The 16,390-nt window shown below is 50.2% G+C and overlaps 2 protein-coding genes across 3 annotated transcripts; one reads left to right on the forward strand and one right to left on the reverse strand.

Annotated features, from left to right (window-relative positions):
• Window positions 1-5,332: 5,332 nt before the first annotated feature.
• Window positions 5,333-10,556, forward strand: LOC119269728 (uncharacterized protein YpgQ-like). Of its 2 annotated transcripts, XM_037551640.1 has the most exons (8): window positions 5,333-5,582; window positions 5,692-5,722; window positions 5,846-5,864; window positions 6,065-6,165; window positions 6,602-6,700; window positions 7,368-7,543; window positions 8,104-8,192; window positions 10,507-10,556. In XM_037551640.1, the coding sequence occupies exons 1-7, from the start codon at window positions 5,418-5,420 to the stop codon at window positions 8,188-8,190; spliced, it is 678 nt and encodes a 225-aa protein (XP_037407537.1). In that variant the 5' UTR covers window positions 5,333-5,417; the 3' UTR covers window positions 8,191-8,192; window positions 10,507-10,556. The 2 variants fall into 2 exon arrangements, with proteins under 2 accessions (XP_037407537.1, XP_037407528.1); XM_037551631.1 differs by lacking the exon at window positions 10,507-10,556 and having other exon boundaries at window positions 8,104-8,377.
• A 445-nt stretch (window positions 10,557-11,001) lies between these two features.
• On the reverse strand, window positions 11,002-13,747 carry LOC119269719 (cytochrome P450 86B1-like). The gene is made up of 2 exons (XM_037551624.1): window positions 12,402-13,747; window positions 11,002-11,532 (listed from the first exon to the last, which is right to left on the reverse strand). The coding sequence occupies exons 1-2, from the start codon at window positions 13,668-13,670 to the stop codon at window positions 11,149-11,151; spliced, it is 1,653 nt and encodes a 550-aa protein (XP_037407521.1). The 5' UTR covers window positions 13,671-13,747; the 3' UTR covers window positions 11,002-11,148.
• Window positions 13,748-16,390: the final 2,643 nt, after the last annotated feature.

A 16,390-nucleotide genomic window follows, 5' to 3' on the forward strand; every position in this document is an offset into this window, starting at 1 on the left:
CTGTCTTGGAAATCATGTTGTTAGACAACGGTGAACGTTCGAACTATGAAGAAGCGATGGCGGGCCCGGATTCCGACAAATGGCTGGAAGCCATGAAATCCGAGATAGGATCCATGTATGAAAACAAAGTATGGACTTTGACTGACTTGCCCGATGATCGGCGAGCCATAGAAAATAAATGGATCTTTAAGAAGAAGACAGACGCGGATGGTAATGTGACCATCTATAAAGCTCGGCTTGTCGCTAAGGGTTATCGACAAGTTCAAGGGGTTGACTACGATGAGACTTTCTCACCCGTAGCGAAGCTGAAGTCCGTCTGAATCATGTTAGCAATTGCCGCATTCTATGATTATGAGATATGGCAAATGGACGTCAAAACGGCATTCCTTAATGGTTTCCTTAAGGAAGAATTGTATATGATGCAGCCGGAAAGTTTTGTCGATCCTAAGGATGCTGACAAGGTGTGCAAGCTCCAACGCTCGATTTATGGGCTGGTGCAAGCATCTCGGAGTTGGAACATTCGTTTTGATGAGATGATCAAAGCGTTTGGTTTTACGCAGACTTATGGAGAAGCCTGCATTTACAAGAAAGTGAGTGGGAGCTCTGTAGCATTTCTCATATTGTATGTGGATGACATACTGTTGATGGGAAATGATATAGAATTCTTGGAAAGCATAAAGGCCTACTTGAACAAGTGTTTTTCAATGAAGGACCTTGGAGAAGCTGCTTATATATTAGGCATCAAGATCTATAGAGATAGATCGAGACGCCTCATTGGTCTTTCACAGAGTACGTACCTTGACAAGATATTGAAGAAGTTCAAAATGGATCAGTCAAAGAAGGGGTTCTTGCCTGTATTGTAAGGTACGAGATTGAGCACGGCTCAATGCCCGACCATGGCAGAAGATAGAGAAAAGATGAGTGTTGTCCCCTATGCCTCAGCCATAGGGTCTATCATGTATGCTATGCTGTGTACCAGACCTGATGTAAACCTTGCCGTAAGTTTGGTAGGAAGGTACCAAAGTAATCCCAGCATGGAACACTGGACAGCGGTCAAGAATATCCTGAAGTACCTGAAAAGGACTAAGGACATGTTTCCCGTGTATGGAGGTGACAAAGAGCTTGTCGTAAAGGGTTACGTCGATGCTAGCTTCGACACAGATCTGGATGACTCTAAGTCACAAACCTGATACGTGTATATTTTGAATGGTGGGGCAGTAAGCTGGTGCAGTTGCAAGCAAAGCGTTGTGGCGGGATCTACATGTGAAGCGGAGTACATGGCAGCCTCGGAGGCAGCACAAGAAGCAGTCTGGGTGAAGGAGTTCATTACCGACCTAGGAGTCATACCCAATGCGTCGGGCCCGATGGCTCTCTTCTGTGACAACACTGGAGCTATTGCCCTTGCCAAGGAGCCCAGGTTTCACAGGAAGACCAGGCATATCAAGCGTCGCTTCAACTCCATTCGTGAAAGTGTTCAAAATGGAGACATAGAGATTTGTAAAGTACATACGGACCTGAATGTGGCAGATCCGTTGACTAAACCTCTCCCTAGAGAAAAACATGATCAACACCAAAACTGCATGGGTGTTCGATTCATCACAATGTAACTAGAATAATGACTCTAGTGCAAGTGGGAGACTGTTGGAAATATGCCCTAGAGGCAATAATAAAATGGTTATTATTATATTTCTTTGTTCATGATAATTGTCTATTGTTCATGCTATAATTGTGTTATCCGGAAATCGTAATACATGTGTGAATACATAGACCACAACACGTCCCTAGTGAGCCTCTAGTTGACTAGCTCGTTGATCAAAAGATAGTCATGGTTTCCTGACTATGGACATTGGATGTCATTGATAACGGGATCACATCATTAGGAGAATGATGTGATGGACAAGACCCAATCCTAAGCATAGCTCAAAGATCGTGTAGTTCGTTTGTTGTAGCTTTTCTGAATGTCAAGTATCATTTCCTTAGACCATGAGACTGTGCAACTCCCGGATACCGTAGGAGTGCCTTGGGTGTGCTAAACATCACAACGTAACTGGGTGACTATAAAGGTACATTACAGGTATCTATGAAAGTGTCTGTTGGGTTGGCACGAATCGAGACTGGGATTTGTCACTCCGTATGACGGAGAGGTATCTCTGGGCCCACTCGGTAATGCATCATCATAATGAGCTCAATGTGATCAAGTGGTTGATCACGGGATCATGCATTACGGTATGAGTAAAGTGACTAGCTGGTAACGAGACTGAACAAGGTAATGGGATACCGACGATCGAGTCTCGGGCAAGTAACGTACCGATTGACAAAGGGAATTGTATACGGATTGATTGAATCCTCGACATCGTGGTTCATCCGATGAGATCATCGAGGAGCATGTGGGAGCCAACATGGGTATCCAGATCCCGCTATTGGTTATTGACCGGAGAGTCGTCTCGGTCATGTCTGCATGTCTCCCGAACCCGTAGGGTCTACACACTTAAGGTTCGGTGACGCTAGGGTTGTTAGGAAGACTTGTATGTGATTACCGAATGTTGTTCGGAGTCCCTGGATGAGATCCCGGACATCACGAGGAGTCCCGGAATGGTCCGGAGGTGAAGATTTATATGTAGGAAGTTGTCATACGGTCACCGGAAAGGTTCGGGGGCATATCGGTATTGTACCGGGGCCACCGGAGGGGTTCCGGGGGTCCACCGGGAGGGGCCACCTCTCTCGGAGGGCCTAATGGGCTGTAGAGGAAAGGGAACCAGCCCTACATGGGCTGGCCGCATTCCCCCCCTTGGTCCCATGCGCCTAGGGTTGGGGGGGAAACCCTAAAGGGGGCGCCCCCCTTGCTTGGGGGGCAAGCCCCCTCCCCTTGGCCGCCGCCCCCCTCTATATCTCAACTAGAGGGGGCCGACCCCCTTCCTCCTTCCCCTATAAATAGAGGGGCAAGGGGAGGGCTGCAAACAACATCCAAGGCGCAGCCCCTCCCCTCCCCAACACCTCTCCTCCTCCGTAAGAGCTTGGTGAAGCCCTGCCGAAGTACTGCAGCTTCACCACCACCACGCCGTCATGCTGCTGTTGGAGCCCTCTTCCTCAACCTCTCCCTCCTCCTTGCTGGATCAAGGCGCGGGAGACGTCCTCGCTCCGTACGTGTGTTGAACGCGGAGGTGCCGTCCGTTCGGCGTTAGGATCTTCAGTGATTTGGATCATGACGAGTACGACTCCATCAACCCCGTTCTCTTGAACGCTTCCGCTCGTGATCTACAAGGGTATGTAGATGCACTACTCTCTCCCTCGTTGCTAGATGACTCCATAGATAGATCTTGGTGATGCGTAGAATTTTTTTTTAAATTCTGCTACGTTCCCCAACTGTCAATCACGCAGTTCACGATGGAATTGAACAAACTGTTCAAACGTGGCCGGTTTTTGGTGCAGGGGCTCAATATTTTCACCTTGACAATCAAATCCTTGGTCGAAGATCCTGTCATCATGCTCGTCCTTGACGATCATGTTGTGCATGATCACACAAGCAGTCATCACCTCCCAAAGCTCCCCTTCATCCCATGACAGTGCAGGGTTTCGAACGATAACCCATCGGGATTGAAGCACACCAAAAGCACGTTCCACATCCTTTCTAGCACTCTCTTGCATTTGTCCAAATCTCTTTCTCTTCTCGCCTTGGGGGTTCGAGATTGTCTTCACAAAAGTTGACCACTAAGGATATATACCATCAGCTAGGTAGTATCCCTTGTTGTACTAGTGGCTGTTGATCTCAAAGTTGACATATGGGGAGTGGCCTTCTGCAAGCCTTACGAAGACTGGAGAACGCTGTAGCACGTTGATATCATTGTGAGAACCTGCCATGCCGAAGAAGGAATGTCATGTTCAAAGATCCTGTGAAGCCACCGCTTCTAATATGACAGTGCACGCTTTGCCATGCCCCTTGTACTGGCCCTGTCAAGCAAATGGACAATTCTTTCACTCCCAATGCATACAATCTATGCTGCCAAGCATGCCTGGAAAGCCTCTAGCTGCGTTGGTCGCCAACAATCTCTCTGTATCAGCGGCGGTTGGCTGCCTCAAGTACTCAGGGCCAAACACTGCCACCACGGCCTGGCAGAACTTGTACAATGACATTAGACATGTGGTCTCACTCATACGCACATACTCATCCACCAGATCGTCTGGAATTCCATATGCAAGCATGCAGATGGCCGCGGTGCATTTCTGGTAAGAGGAGAATCCGAGCTTGTCAAGGGCATCTGTCTTGCACTCGAAGTATGGGTCATGAGCAACCACTCCCTCTCGGATACGATTAAATAGATGCCTTGCCATACAAAAACGGCGACAGAATTTATCCGGTTTGAAGAGCGGGGTGTTCGCAAAGTAATCGACATAGAGCAGGGCATGGCCTGTCTCCCTGTTGCGGTTCAGGTTGGGAGCATGGCCAGGGAGTGACCCCCTGTACCGAGGAAGCTGCCGTTCAATGTGGTCATGAACGACCAGTGCAGCCACCACAAGATCTTCATCATTCGACGACGAATCGTCCGATGAATAAATGAAGTGGTGGAAGAAAAATTCATCTCCACTGTCCATACCTTTGTGGGCAAAGTGTCGAACACCTTACAGTCGTGGTGGCAAAGAGGCCGCGATGATCACCTCGAAGCAGTAGGGGTGGTTGGCGGCCGACTACTGGCCGGTCTGGAGACCGGAGCACTTGTCGAAAGCTGACGTGGCCGCCGTGGTACGTCGTATCCCCTCTGCCACCGGCTACGACGGCAACAGTCAAATCTCCTCCAATCGATGGCCAAAACAACGGCGAAAGCGCGGGCGTGGTGACGGCCATGTCGAGACGTGGTTTGGTATGGACGGCTAGGGGATGCGCAGTGAGGAGGCGACCGGAGAATAGTGGCGGCGCCGACGGCGGGGCGGGGCGGGGAGAGGGAGTGGAGGCGTTGGAAGCGAAGGGACTGCTAGTGTCTCCGACAAGCAGGCCACTGGGGGAGGGGGGGCAAGGGCGTGCGGCGAGCCCGTCTGCGCGATGTCCGTTTCACCCCAAATTCGGCGCAAGTTTGGGCTGGGATGAATCGAAAACGGACGAAACCTAGATATTTATCCGTTTGGATCGCACGTTAGGTCGCGCTATTCGTTCATTCTACCTCGAATGGATACACCTGAATAGGATGGGGTCGCACGGTAAAATTGACCTTACTTTGAGACTGACCGGAGGATAGCAGACTTCTGCAATAGTATACTCGCACTGGCATGTGGACCCAGGCGCACATGTCAGTGGCCCCTCGTCAGAGGCCATCCCGCTCCGACGGCAAGACCCACCTTCGTCTGTCCGTGTCTCAGTAGCACTAGCAGCCCCCGACCCCAACGGACTCTCAGCCGCCTCCTGCTCTGCACACAGCGCACAGAAAATGGCGGCGGCGGCGGCGGCGGTGCGGTGTGCTGAGGAGCTGGTTGAGAGGGAGATGAGCGGGCGCGACGCCTCCCACGACGCCGCCCACGCGCTCCGCGTCCGGGACCTCGCGCTCTCCCTCGCCGCCGAGCAGGGCGTCTCCTCCCCCGACCGCCTCCTCATCGTAACAACCCCTCGCCTCATCTTCTGTCCTCCGCCAGTTCTTCCAATTGATGTGTGGAACTTTGTCTATCGATATTGTTTGTTTAATCCGTGAGGGGTGATTGCTCCAGGTGGAACTGGCTGCTCTCCTGCACGACATCGGTAAGTGGCAATTGCCCCACTGCTTCGTTATTGATTGTGTTCATGGATTTGCTTGAGCCGATTAGCTCTCGATTTGAACAACTGATGGGGAACTCCCATTTCTTGCTACCTCTGTTCGTGCAGGTGATTACAAGTACACCAAGTGAGAAAACTTGTCGTTGCTTTGCTAAATGTCTTCTTCCGATCTTGAAGAGTGAGAGGAAAGTTGAGCTGAGTTAGCTAAACTGTTGATCTCATAGAAGTCTTGTACTGTTTTCTGTTTGACGGTTGTATATATTGTATTGTCCGGTCGTTGAGAGTGTTCTATGCTTGGTAAGTGAATCTGATGGGATGAATGGATAGGGATAATGTGGAGGATATGAGCATCGTCAAAAGGTTTCTTGAAGAGGTAGGGTTGGAGGAGGGACAGAGGGAGGAAATAGTGGCCATTATTACAGGGATGGGTGAGTTGTCTGTCTTTGTGGATCTTTCGATGAATTGTTATGTTATAATTGAAAAAGAAGCAACTTCCTGTAATCGACCATGTTTTTTCCTTTTCGGTCGATGTTATAGCTCACTTGGAGCACTTTGGTCTAATTTTAGTTCTTTTTAGGGTAGTTCAAGTAAAAATTCAAACGCCTGCATTGGCTCATTCTGCATGTTAATGTTTTCTCCGTATATGATGTTATTTATTAGCTGTCCATATTATCTCTGCATGCATCAATTCTCATATTTTTATGCAATAAAAATAATTCATTGTGCTATTTCAAAGGTTACCGTTGTTATCTGTTACTTGAACCGAATACCCATTAGTAGTGCTTAGTGTGTTGAGATTTCTTGTAACACCATTGCACAATTTGTCTAATTCTTACAAAGTTACACCTGCAATGTTAACTGCAGGATTCAAAAATGAGGTTTCAAATAAGCTTAATGCGGAGCCCACTCTTGAGTTTGCAATCGTGCAAGATGCAGATCGTCTGGATGCAATTGGTGCGATTGGTAAGTACTGCTCAACCATAAATGTATGTATCTGTTTCGCATAATGGAATTTCTTTAATAATTCTAAAACCATACAACTATGCAGAGCTCTGGTTATACACATTCTTTCTGCACGTCCTGTCTTCCGTCTGTCTTTATCTGGCTCTGCTGTTTTAAGTTCATTTAATGATTGTCCCAGCATTTGGTTTTGGCACGTAGACTAGAATTAATTACAAAATATACCACTGTTTGTATATCTGCAAGCAATGCACACAAATAGTATGTCTAGGTGTCTAGCTCCCTGGCACGTTATTGATGAAACAAAAGCATCACTGATAGAATGCAGATGTAAGTCATGTGAATGTGGTATGCCGCTAGAATCTGAAGATGAGCTAGTACATGGAAATATCAAAACAGGGCACAACCTGTGTCATTTATTTCCATGGTTGTACCTAATCTGACCGATGTTACACGAAATGTTCTGGATCCTACCGGGTTCACTAGAACTGAGAAATGGTTACACATTCTCAATTGTTAGCTATAAAGTTTGGCCAAAGAAAATCGAGAATGTATTTTCTTTTGCTACACATCTGGTCATATTTTGTTTATTGTTTGTCCCCAAAAGGGATGGTCACCTTTTATCTGAATATGTGGTATGTCCCCCTAATCTTCCCAATTAACATTGTAGGTGTTGCAAGATGTTTTACATATGGAGGGAGCAAGAACAGTGCATTACATGATCCTAACGTACTTCCACGGGATAATTTGTCAAAGGAGAAGTATATGTCCAAGGAGGAGAAACAAACATCAATTAATCATTTCCACGAGAAACTTTTTAAGTTGAAGGACATGATGAAGACCGAGGTCAGGGCTGAGCTATGAAATACTGGTCCTTTTTATTTTCTTCTGTACTTTCTCTTGTCTAAACCCAGAAAGAAAGAATTGCCGCTTTAGACCTATTGAGCTTAGTAAGATTAGTAGAGTTATGTTAAGGTCTACTTGGCTTCGGTTGCACATAGCATGCAGGTGAGATCCAGCTTACTAATAAATCCCATTATATACATCAATGTTGTCTATGTAAAAATACATTTCCTTTATAATCTGTGTCAGTTAAATATTTTTTTAATGCACAACAAATAACCAAGGTCAGTCATTTAATGTACAACATGCCTGATTCATCATGAAATTACTTTTTTTTAATTTAGAACTATTTTATTTTCAAAGAAGTTGATGGTCATAATGTCATGGTGGGTATCGTTTCGAACTTTCGATGTTGTAATCAACATATATTTTGACATTGAGGTAGTATTAACTATAATCATTGTTATAAATACCATGTATGGTTCTCAGTACAAACATGACGTACATGCTGTAGCCTTCCATTATGTATTCCATACATGACACATAGTTCACTCTGCACACAGGCTGGGAAAAAGAGAGCAGAGAAAAGGCACAAGTTCATGGAAAATTTTGTGGCTGAATTCTATGAAGAGTGGAGTGGCAGGGCTTGAAGTTGACTGTTAGAATATAGTTTGGGTTTAAAGATAGAGATAAGGAATAGATCGAATAGGTTTAAACCATGTATTACTTATCTTGTACTCCAAGCCTCTACCCTCTCGTGTATTCTATATATACCACATATGAGGGTCACATCAATACAACAGATACAACACAATATTATTATCCTACAGTTTTCTACATGGTATCAGAGCGGTTTGTCTCACGACGCCGATCCTAGGTTTTCCATCACTTTCGCAGCGCGCCGCCCTCGGGGAGATTCATCTCCTCTCCCCGGGGGCGCGGCACCCGTCAATCAAATAGTATATCAGTTCTCTAGTTTAGATTAGATCAATCTCAAAATTCCATCTAGTAGAATTTTTTTTTTAGCCACCAAATAATTCGACGACCTCAATCCGGTGACAAGCACGGGGACGCAGTCACCGCTCTACTGCGGCCTCTCCCTCAAGCGAGGAGAAGGACCACGACGACCCTGGCGTGTAGCTGGGAAAGGAAACGCACGCCCGATTACGGGAGGGCGTAGCTCCCGCGGCGACCTCCATCGCGTACGAGTGCGCGGATCTCCTGACGGCGGAAAGCAACTCTGACACAGCATCGACAGATGCATGGCATCTATGGCCAAGCGTCTGTCAACATCGATCTACCCGAGGCCGATGGTTCGAGCACGCCTAGAGCTGCTTCGATCCAGCGACGCACAACAGGTAGCGCGGTCAGGCACTCTCCATCATCATCCGTTCGGCGCGTGCATGCAGTCATGGACTTGGATCCAATCAAGCGTATGTGTACGCGGCTACGCGACACCAGGCGCTGCTCCATGCGGCCGGCTTCAAGAGCGGACGCCACACACGCAGGCCAGGAGGGCCAGCATCATCGACTAGGAGTATACGGCGAGTCGGCAACCTGCACGACATCGATCTGTATCGACAACCTCGTCACGGGCGCAACTCCGGACAGCTTCGATCCGGCGACACCCAACTGGCAGCACCGCACGTTGTCAACATCTTCACCGAGCCGGCTCGCAGCACGGGACACCGGGAGAGCCCGCAGGTCTTCTACTTCGAGGCACGCCCACCCACGCGATCTGCAAATCTGCACCAAGCCAACTCCATCGGTCTTCTGGGCGACGGCCTGCCATCTACATCAAGCTGTATGACAAGTTGTATGACTACATCGCCAAAGAAAAGAAACAAACTTCGCCGATTACATCTAAGGGAAGCACTAGGGAAGCACTGCAATATGCATCATCCAGACTATGCAATTCTTCACCGACTTCTCCGGCGCGACACGACATCGACACTCGGTCGCCGCAGAGGGACGCCTTCAAGCGACGCATCATCGTCGACACGCCGCTGCAACGCCATAGCCGACACTTCATCGCCAAGGTCTTCATCAACGTGGTCTTCATCAACGTGGTCTTCATCAACATCTTCGTCAACACACCGCCACTGCCTTGTCCACAAGATGGACACCTAGCATCCTCTGACAGACTTTTCTGTAAGATGCGACCTCGACGACGGCAATGATCGCGTCACGACGACGGCAATGACCGCGTCATCCACGACGGCACGACTGCATCGACACGGCGTCACTACAGTGACGACCCTACACGGCCGCACGGTTATGGCAAAACCGATGTGTGCTCGATGGGCTTCCTCCAGTCTTGGCAAAACCGATGGACTCATCGCCGACGGCACCCTCTGACATCCGCAAGGTGCATCGTCCACGTCTGCATCTCCGTATAATGCATTTTTTTGCGCCTTTGGCTTTGTGCGGTTTCATCATCCACGACGACCACACCATCGACCACGACTACCTCGACCACGGCTACATCATGATCGACTACATCGACATCGACACACACGACCACATCTACAGCAACACATTGTCGACAACTCCAGTCAACAGCGTCTGCGTCGTCACCAGCATCCACGCTACTCCCGCTGTGACTGCGGGAGGGAAGAGAGAGGAGAGACAAGGAAGGCACCAGAAGGGGACGCAGTCACCGCCCTAGGTGCCGACCCATCAGAGATGCAGGTGATGATGGTGAAGCGGAGAAGACGACGCGAGCATGATACTTCAAATCCAGTCGCAATCGTCTGTTTCACTCCCGCTACGACTGAGGGGGAATGTTAGAATATAGTTTGGGTTTAAAGATAGAGATAAGGAATAGATCGAATAGGTTTAAACCATGTATTACTTATCTTGTACTCCAAGCCTCTACCCCCTCGTGTATTCTATATATACCACATATGAGGGTCACATCAATACAACAGATACAACACAATATTATCATCCTACAGTTTTCTACATTGACCAACCAGACCGTGGGCTGGGAGGGCAAGGCATGAAGTTGGCCAACTTACATCGATAAAAAGCCATGGATTACCATCTGGTTTTACATCACTGTTCAGGTTCCCATGAAACTTTCCCCAAAACGCAAGAGCTCTGAATATAATGAATAAATGACAAGACTCTTTACCAGATATTTCAGAGTCCCTGGATGTTGCCTATGTTTTTCTTTTCTGATTAAAACTCTGAAAGATTGCTCTTGGTAATATAAGCAGTTCTATCTGATTGAGAGCACATTTATTTAAAAAGATCTCATCATATCTTGCAGGTGTTTTATATTCAAATAATATACCACTAAATATCTTCGCCGGTAACAACAACACCTGAAGCTATAGTCATGCTGTGCTTCACCATTACAAAGTACACATATACAGAGGTTCTACATTTGTTGGCTAAACTATATAGATGCTAACAATGCAAAACGTAACAAATCAAGGACATAGTAACAATATCATCAAAGTGTAATAAGCAGAAAGCGAAAAAAGAAAGAAGGGAGGAAAGCTCTTTTTTTTTCCACACAGCATCAGCTTTTCTCCTGCAAAGTATCACCGGAGAGCACACCACCACTTGGGAACACACCACCAGAGGATGTTTGATGTGGTTCAGAGCTTGGCCTTGTCGTCCCTCTTGGCCAGCGTCACCTTGAGGCCATGCTTCATGAAGAGCGTGAGCGCCAGCTTGGGCGCCACCGGGTGTCCCTGGACGACGTCGACGCGGTAGCGGCGGAGGATGGAGGCGGCGGCGAACTTCATCTGGTAGTAGGCGAAGTCCTTGCCGAGGCAGAGGCGCGGGCCGCCGTTGAAGGCGGTGAACTTGTAGGCGGACTCGCCCATGAAGCGGCCGTCCTTGAGCCACCGCTCTGGCCTGTACTCCCTGCAGTCCTCCCCCCAGATGCTCTCCATCCTCCCCATGGAGTACATGGCGTAGATCACCTTGGTGCCCTTCTTCAGCACCGTGCCGTCGGGGAACACCTCGTCCTCCACAACCTGATCATGGATGGACGGATCATGAGAAAATTATGCACAGTACAGTTATCATGGTGACATGCTAACTTGTTGACTGTCACTGCTTCAGTTTTGTTATGATGTGCTTTCACCTACTCCAGTCCAGGTAGATGAGGTTAGGTGGTCTGACTAAAGATGCTGTGGTCTGCTTTTGGGTTTTCTACGAGCAAGGTAAAGAGTACCCTTGTTGGCAATCAACTTAATTTGCAGACCTATCATTAAGTATAGTAAACCTGAGCACAGGTGCAACTGCAACTGAATCTATGAGACACGTGTCTCTGTCAACCTTTTGAAGCCTTACAACTAAAGTACCCAGAAACATCAGTAGACGACCAACTGACAACCTACTACTCTACTACCTAGTAGTATAAATCTTGCGTAAGTTCTTTTTACACGTTAGCTTCACGATGATGCAAGCTCAAAACTCCAGTTAGTGAGGTGCAACGAATTAATTGGAATTCGCATGCGTCCATCGACTTGGGTAAGAGTCGACCTCAGTAGCAGACTAGCAGTATCCACAATAACCCAGTTACTTGTCATCGTTCCTATTTGACTCGAGGTACAAAATTGTACACATCGTACACCATCTAGCTAGTAAAAAATTCTACACATCGTTCCTATTTGTTGTAGGAGAAGCTACCTTTGGCTTGCTTTAATTTCCTCATGCAGATGATGGGGAAGGGCTCACACACTTGGGAACTTGGTGTCATGAGGTCAAGTTAGTTCCACCAAACACCAACGCCGAATGCAAGGTCGCAACATGAGACAGTCGTGCCATGTATAGCATCGTGTGTGTATTGTGCATGCATGTACGTATTATACGAGCAAGATACGAAGTACGTAGCACGTACCTCCTTGTGGTCGACGGGGACGGACGGGTAGAGCCGGAGCGCCTCGGAGAGCGCGGCGTGGAGGTACTCCATCCGCTTCACCTCCTCCGGCTGGAACACCAGCTCCTCCTCCACCTCCCCGCTGCGGGCCCGCGCCGCTACGATGCCCTCGACCTCCTCCAGGATCTTGGCCTCCACGCCGCGGTTCTTGCTGAGCAGCCAGAAGAACCATGCCAGCGCCACGGACGACGTGTCGCGCCCGGCCAGGATGAAGTTGACGCAGATGTCGCGGAGGAACTTGTCCGAGTAGGCCGGGGCGCCGTCGGCGCCGCGCATCTTGGTGAAGATGGTCAGCAGGTCGGCCCGACGGAGCCCGCCGGCGGCGTCCTCTTCGCGGCCGGCCGCGGTGGCGGCGGCGAGCTCCTCCCTGCGCTTCCTGATCACGTCGTACGCGAACTCGTCGACGCCGGCCAGCGAGCGCCGGAGCACCCGCTCGTGGCCCACGCCCAGGGCGCGCATCCCGCGCCACACCGCGGTGGGCGTGACGAAGCGCACGATGGTGGCCTCGGTGGCGTCCTCGAACGCGCGGGCGAACGGGATCTCCGGGAGGCCCTTCTGGAGGCACCCGGGGTCGGCGCCGAAGGCGATCATGCACACGTTGTCGAAGGTGAGGCGGAGGAGCACGTCCTGCAGGTCCACGGCCGCGCCGGCCGCCTCGGTCTCGGCCAGCACGGGCAGCAGCCGCCGGTGCACGAGCTCCACCAGCGAGCTGGCCGTGAGCGCGCGGAACTCGGCGGAGTGGAACTCGAGGCTGGCCGCCTTGCGCTGCTGCCGCCACACCTCGTCGTCGGCCCCGAAGATGCCGTCGCCGAGGAGGTCGCGCACGGTGTCGCGGAAGTAGGGGCCCTTGGGGAAGTTGCCGAACTTGGTCTTGAGCAGGTGCTCCAGGTTCCGCGGGTCGGCGGTGACGACGCAGTGCAGGTTGGTGAACCACGGCCCGCGGAACGTGAACGTGCCGCCGCGCGCCTTGAGGACGCCCGTGATCCACTCGTACATGTCGCCCCGGACGCCGAGGAGGAGGGACGGGAGCATGCCGACCACCGGCCACGACGGGAGGCCCAGCGAGCGCCGCTGCCGGAGCGAGTGGATGGCCACGAAGATGAATACTGCCACGAGCACCTCCACCGTCTGCACCTGCGGGAGCAGGCTGGCGAGGCCGCCGGCGTCGAGGAACGGGGCCGTAGTGGCGTTGTGCGCGCCGCTCGAAATGAGCTCGTCCATGGCGCCCATGGCGTGCGTACGTACGATTTGGATATGCAGACAAAGGTGGTGGTGTCCTGGCGTGCGTGCGTGTGTGTGTGCGCGCCTTGAGGAACGAGGAATGTGTGATTTTGGAGGGGTTCTTGAGGCGTTGATATAGGTGGCCTCGTGGTGTGGTGTGGTTGCTTGATGGCAACGTATGGCCGTTTGATTTGGTGAGCTAAAAGACCTGCGACAACGAACTAATCAACACCTTTGTGGCCTTCCTCGAGCGACTCTTTTGACCCGAACCTTGAGCAACTCTCAACGGTTTAATCCCGAGGTGGCTTCATGGACACTGATCTGCTTCTTGCGCTCCAAATTGCATTGGCATTTGGCGTTCATGTTTCGGCTCTTTATCTCTTGCAAGCACTTATCACAATCTTGTAGGAGAGTGGTTTTTCTACCATGCCCGTGATATATCGTACTACATGGATTCTCTCAGTTGCTTCGAGATTTGTGCCACGTTTTCTGGTTTTGGCAAAGTTTGCCTTCTATCACAGTATTGCATATTGCTTTGCCTTTTGTTTTCCTGTTCAAAGTGTATCACAATGCATCGTCACGTACCAGTAAATAAGGTGCACTCGTTTGCCACGGTACACAATGAGGCAAGAAAAACATCGAAACTTTATGCAATACTCTAGAACAAGGAAAACTATGTCAAAAACCAAAAAACATGGCATGAATCTCAAAGTAACTATGAAAGGTGGATACATGTGCAGTATGATGTGCATGGTAGAATGTCATTTCTAAGTCCGAGGAACAAATCCAGCTATGGACAACAAATAGATCTAAAACTCTAGATCACAACTTACTGCACTTTTGGATGTTTGAGGGTAGGTTGGAGTTGAAATTTGTGACTTAGCAATCTGAAAGTTGGGTGAAATCTGGATGAAAGGATCATCCCAAATTTGTGAAAGCTCATACCAAAATTTGGAGGCTCTCTTATTATAACTTTCTACAACTCTCATCTCTGTGGCACATGACCTCTCCTGCCAACAAAGTAGAGAACTCATGCCTACTTTTTGAAACGTGAACTTGGATGGAAGTACACACAGTTTTCTAAAGGTAGATGTTTTATTTTCCGCTCTTGCCGGGGTTCCTCTTGGGCACCTTGCCAAGGTAGCGGCTGATTCGGCTATTGTGTTCCGTGGCGAGAAGGGCCCGACCCTTGAGCAGCTTGCGTCCCTCCAGGCAAAAGAAATCCTAGAGGGCCACCTCGCAACCACTAGGGCCCGCGAGGCGGCAGCAGCCGCGGAGGCCCCCACCCCTCCACCTCGCCGCCCCCGTGGTCGTGCCCCCCCCCTGAGGCCGATCCTAGTGAGGTTCGTGGCCGTACTCGGTCTCGCACTGCTCAACTACGCCGGGCTCTTAGCGCTGCCTCCACTGTTGGGTCCAGGGAGGACCCGTTAGGCGAGTGATCATGCGCGCTCTTTTTTGGAACCTGCGGGGCTTTGGCCACGATGGCCGCCGCAGGCAGCTCATTGAGTACATGCGTGAGGAAGCCATTGATGTGGTGGCAATCCAAGAGACAATGCACACTGAGTTCTCTCTAGTGGAACTTGAGCGTCTTAGTAGACATCTTTTCGCCTGGCACTGGTTGCCGTCTAGTGGGGTGACCGGTCACTCCGGTGGCATCCTATTAGGTGTGAAGGATGCTACCTTTGAGGTGGGCTCCATGGACCGTGGAACCCACTTTGTTAGTATGGTAAGTCTGGGAACGTGACGTAAACTTCAAGTGGGAGATCATAGTGGTCTATGGTCCGGCCGATCACAGTCGATCCGCCGCCTTTTTGGCAGAGCTCCATGCCAAGATCTCCTCCGCGACCCTCCCGGTTGTGGTTGGAGGCGACTTCAACCTTCTTCGATCCGCTGAGGAGAAGAATAACTCTCGGGTGGATTTGGCCGAGATGCGTCGTTTCAATGACTGGGTCGCGTGGGTCAGGGCGCGTTTTACCTGGACTAATCCACAGGTCTCTCCGACCCTTAGCGTGCTTGATCGGGTGTTTGTTTCCCCGAACTGGGAACTTCGTTTCCCTTTGGCATCCCTTCAGGCCATTACCCGGATTGGCTCTGATCACGTCCCCCTCCTCCTAGCTTCTATGGATGAACGGCCGCGTCCTCCCCCGCAGTTCCGCTTCGAGAACTTCTGGCTTCGGCAACCTGGCTTTATGGAAGCGGTCCAGAATCACTGGGTCTCGGCTCGCGCCGAGCCCCATAGGCATATGTCTGTTCTCGATGAATGGCATCACTTGTCCAAACGATCCCGACAATTTATGAAGGGATGGGGGGCGAACATTGGGAGAGATCTTCGTATTCAGAAGGCTTCCCTCCTCGAGGAGATCCGGGACCTTGACCTCCGCGCAGATATCTCAGGGATCTCCGCGGAGGAATGGATGCATAGATATAACTTGGAGGACTCCCTTATGGAGATTTACTCCAAGGAGGAGGAGTTTTGGCGCCAATGCGGCTCCATTAACTGGGTGCTATTTGGGGATGCCAACACTGCTTACTTCCAGGCCATCGCTAATGGCCGTAGGCGACGTTGCTCCATCCCTCTTCTCTGGGAGGGTGGACAGTTGTTTCAAGACCCTCAGGCTATTCGCCTGCTAGTTGAAGACTTTTACAAGTCTCTATTTCAAGGTCGGCAGCGGAATGGTGTCGCCCTAGCTGACCATATCTGGTCACGCGACCAACAGATTCCCCTCCCC

This window comes from Triticum dicoccoides, chromosome 1A (genome assembly GCF_002162155.2).
Source record: "Triticum dicoccoides isolate Atlit2015 ecotype Zavitan chromosome 1A, WEW_v2.0, whole genome shotgun sequence".
Classification (NCBI taxonomy): domain Eukaryota; kingdom Viridiplantae; phylum Streptophyta; class Magnoliopsida; order Poales; family Poaceae; genus Triticum; species Triticum dicoccoides.

Bases quoted from the DNA above. Each gene is read 5' to 3' on its own strand.
- LOC119269728 (XM_037551640.1), top strand. From the start codon at position 5,418: ATGGCGGCGGCGGCGGCGGCGGTGCGGTGTGCTGAGGAGCTGGTTGAG. The intron at 6,166-6,601 runs GTGAGTTGTCTG...TGTTAACTGCAG, and splicing joins GGCCATTATTACAGGGATGG to GATTCAAAAATGAGGTTTCA. The intron at 6,701-7,367 runs GTAAGTACTGCT...TTAACATTGTAG, and splicing joins GGATGCAATTGGTGCGATTG to GTGTTGCAAGATGTTTTACA.
- LOC119269719 (XM_037551624.1), bottom strand. From the start codon at position 13,670: ATGGGCGCCATGGACGAGCTCATTTCGAGCGGCGCGCACAACGCCACT. The intron at 11,533-12,401 runs GTACGTGCTACG...ATCCATGATCAG, and splicing joins TCCCCGTCGACCACAAGGAG to GTTGTGGAGGACGAGGTGTT.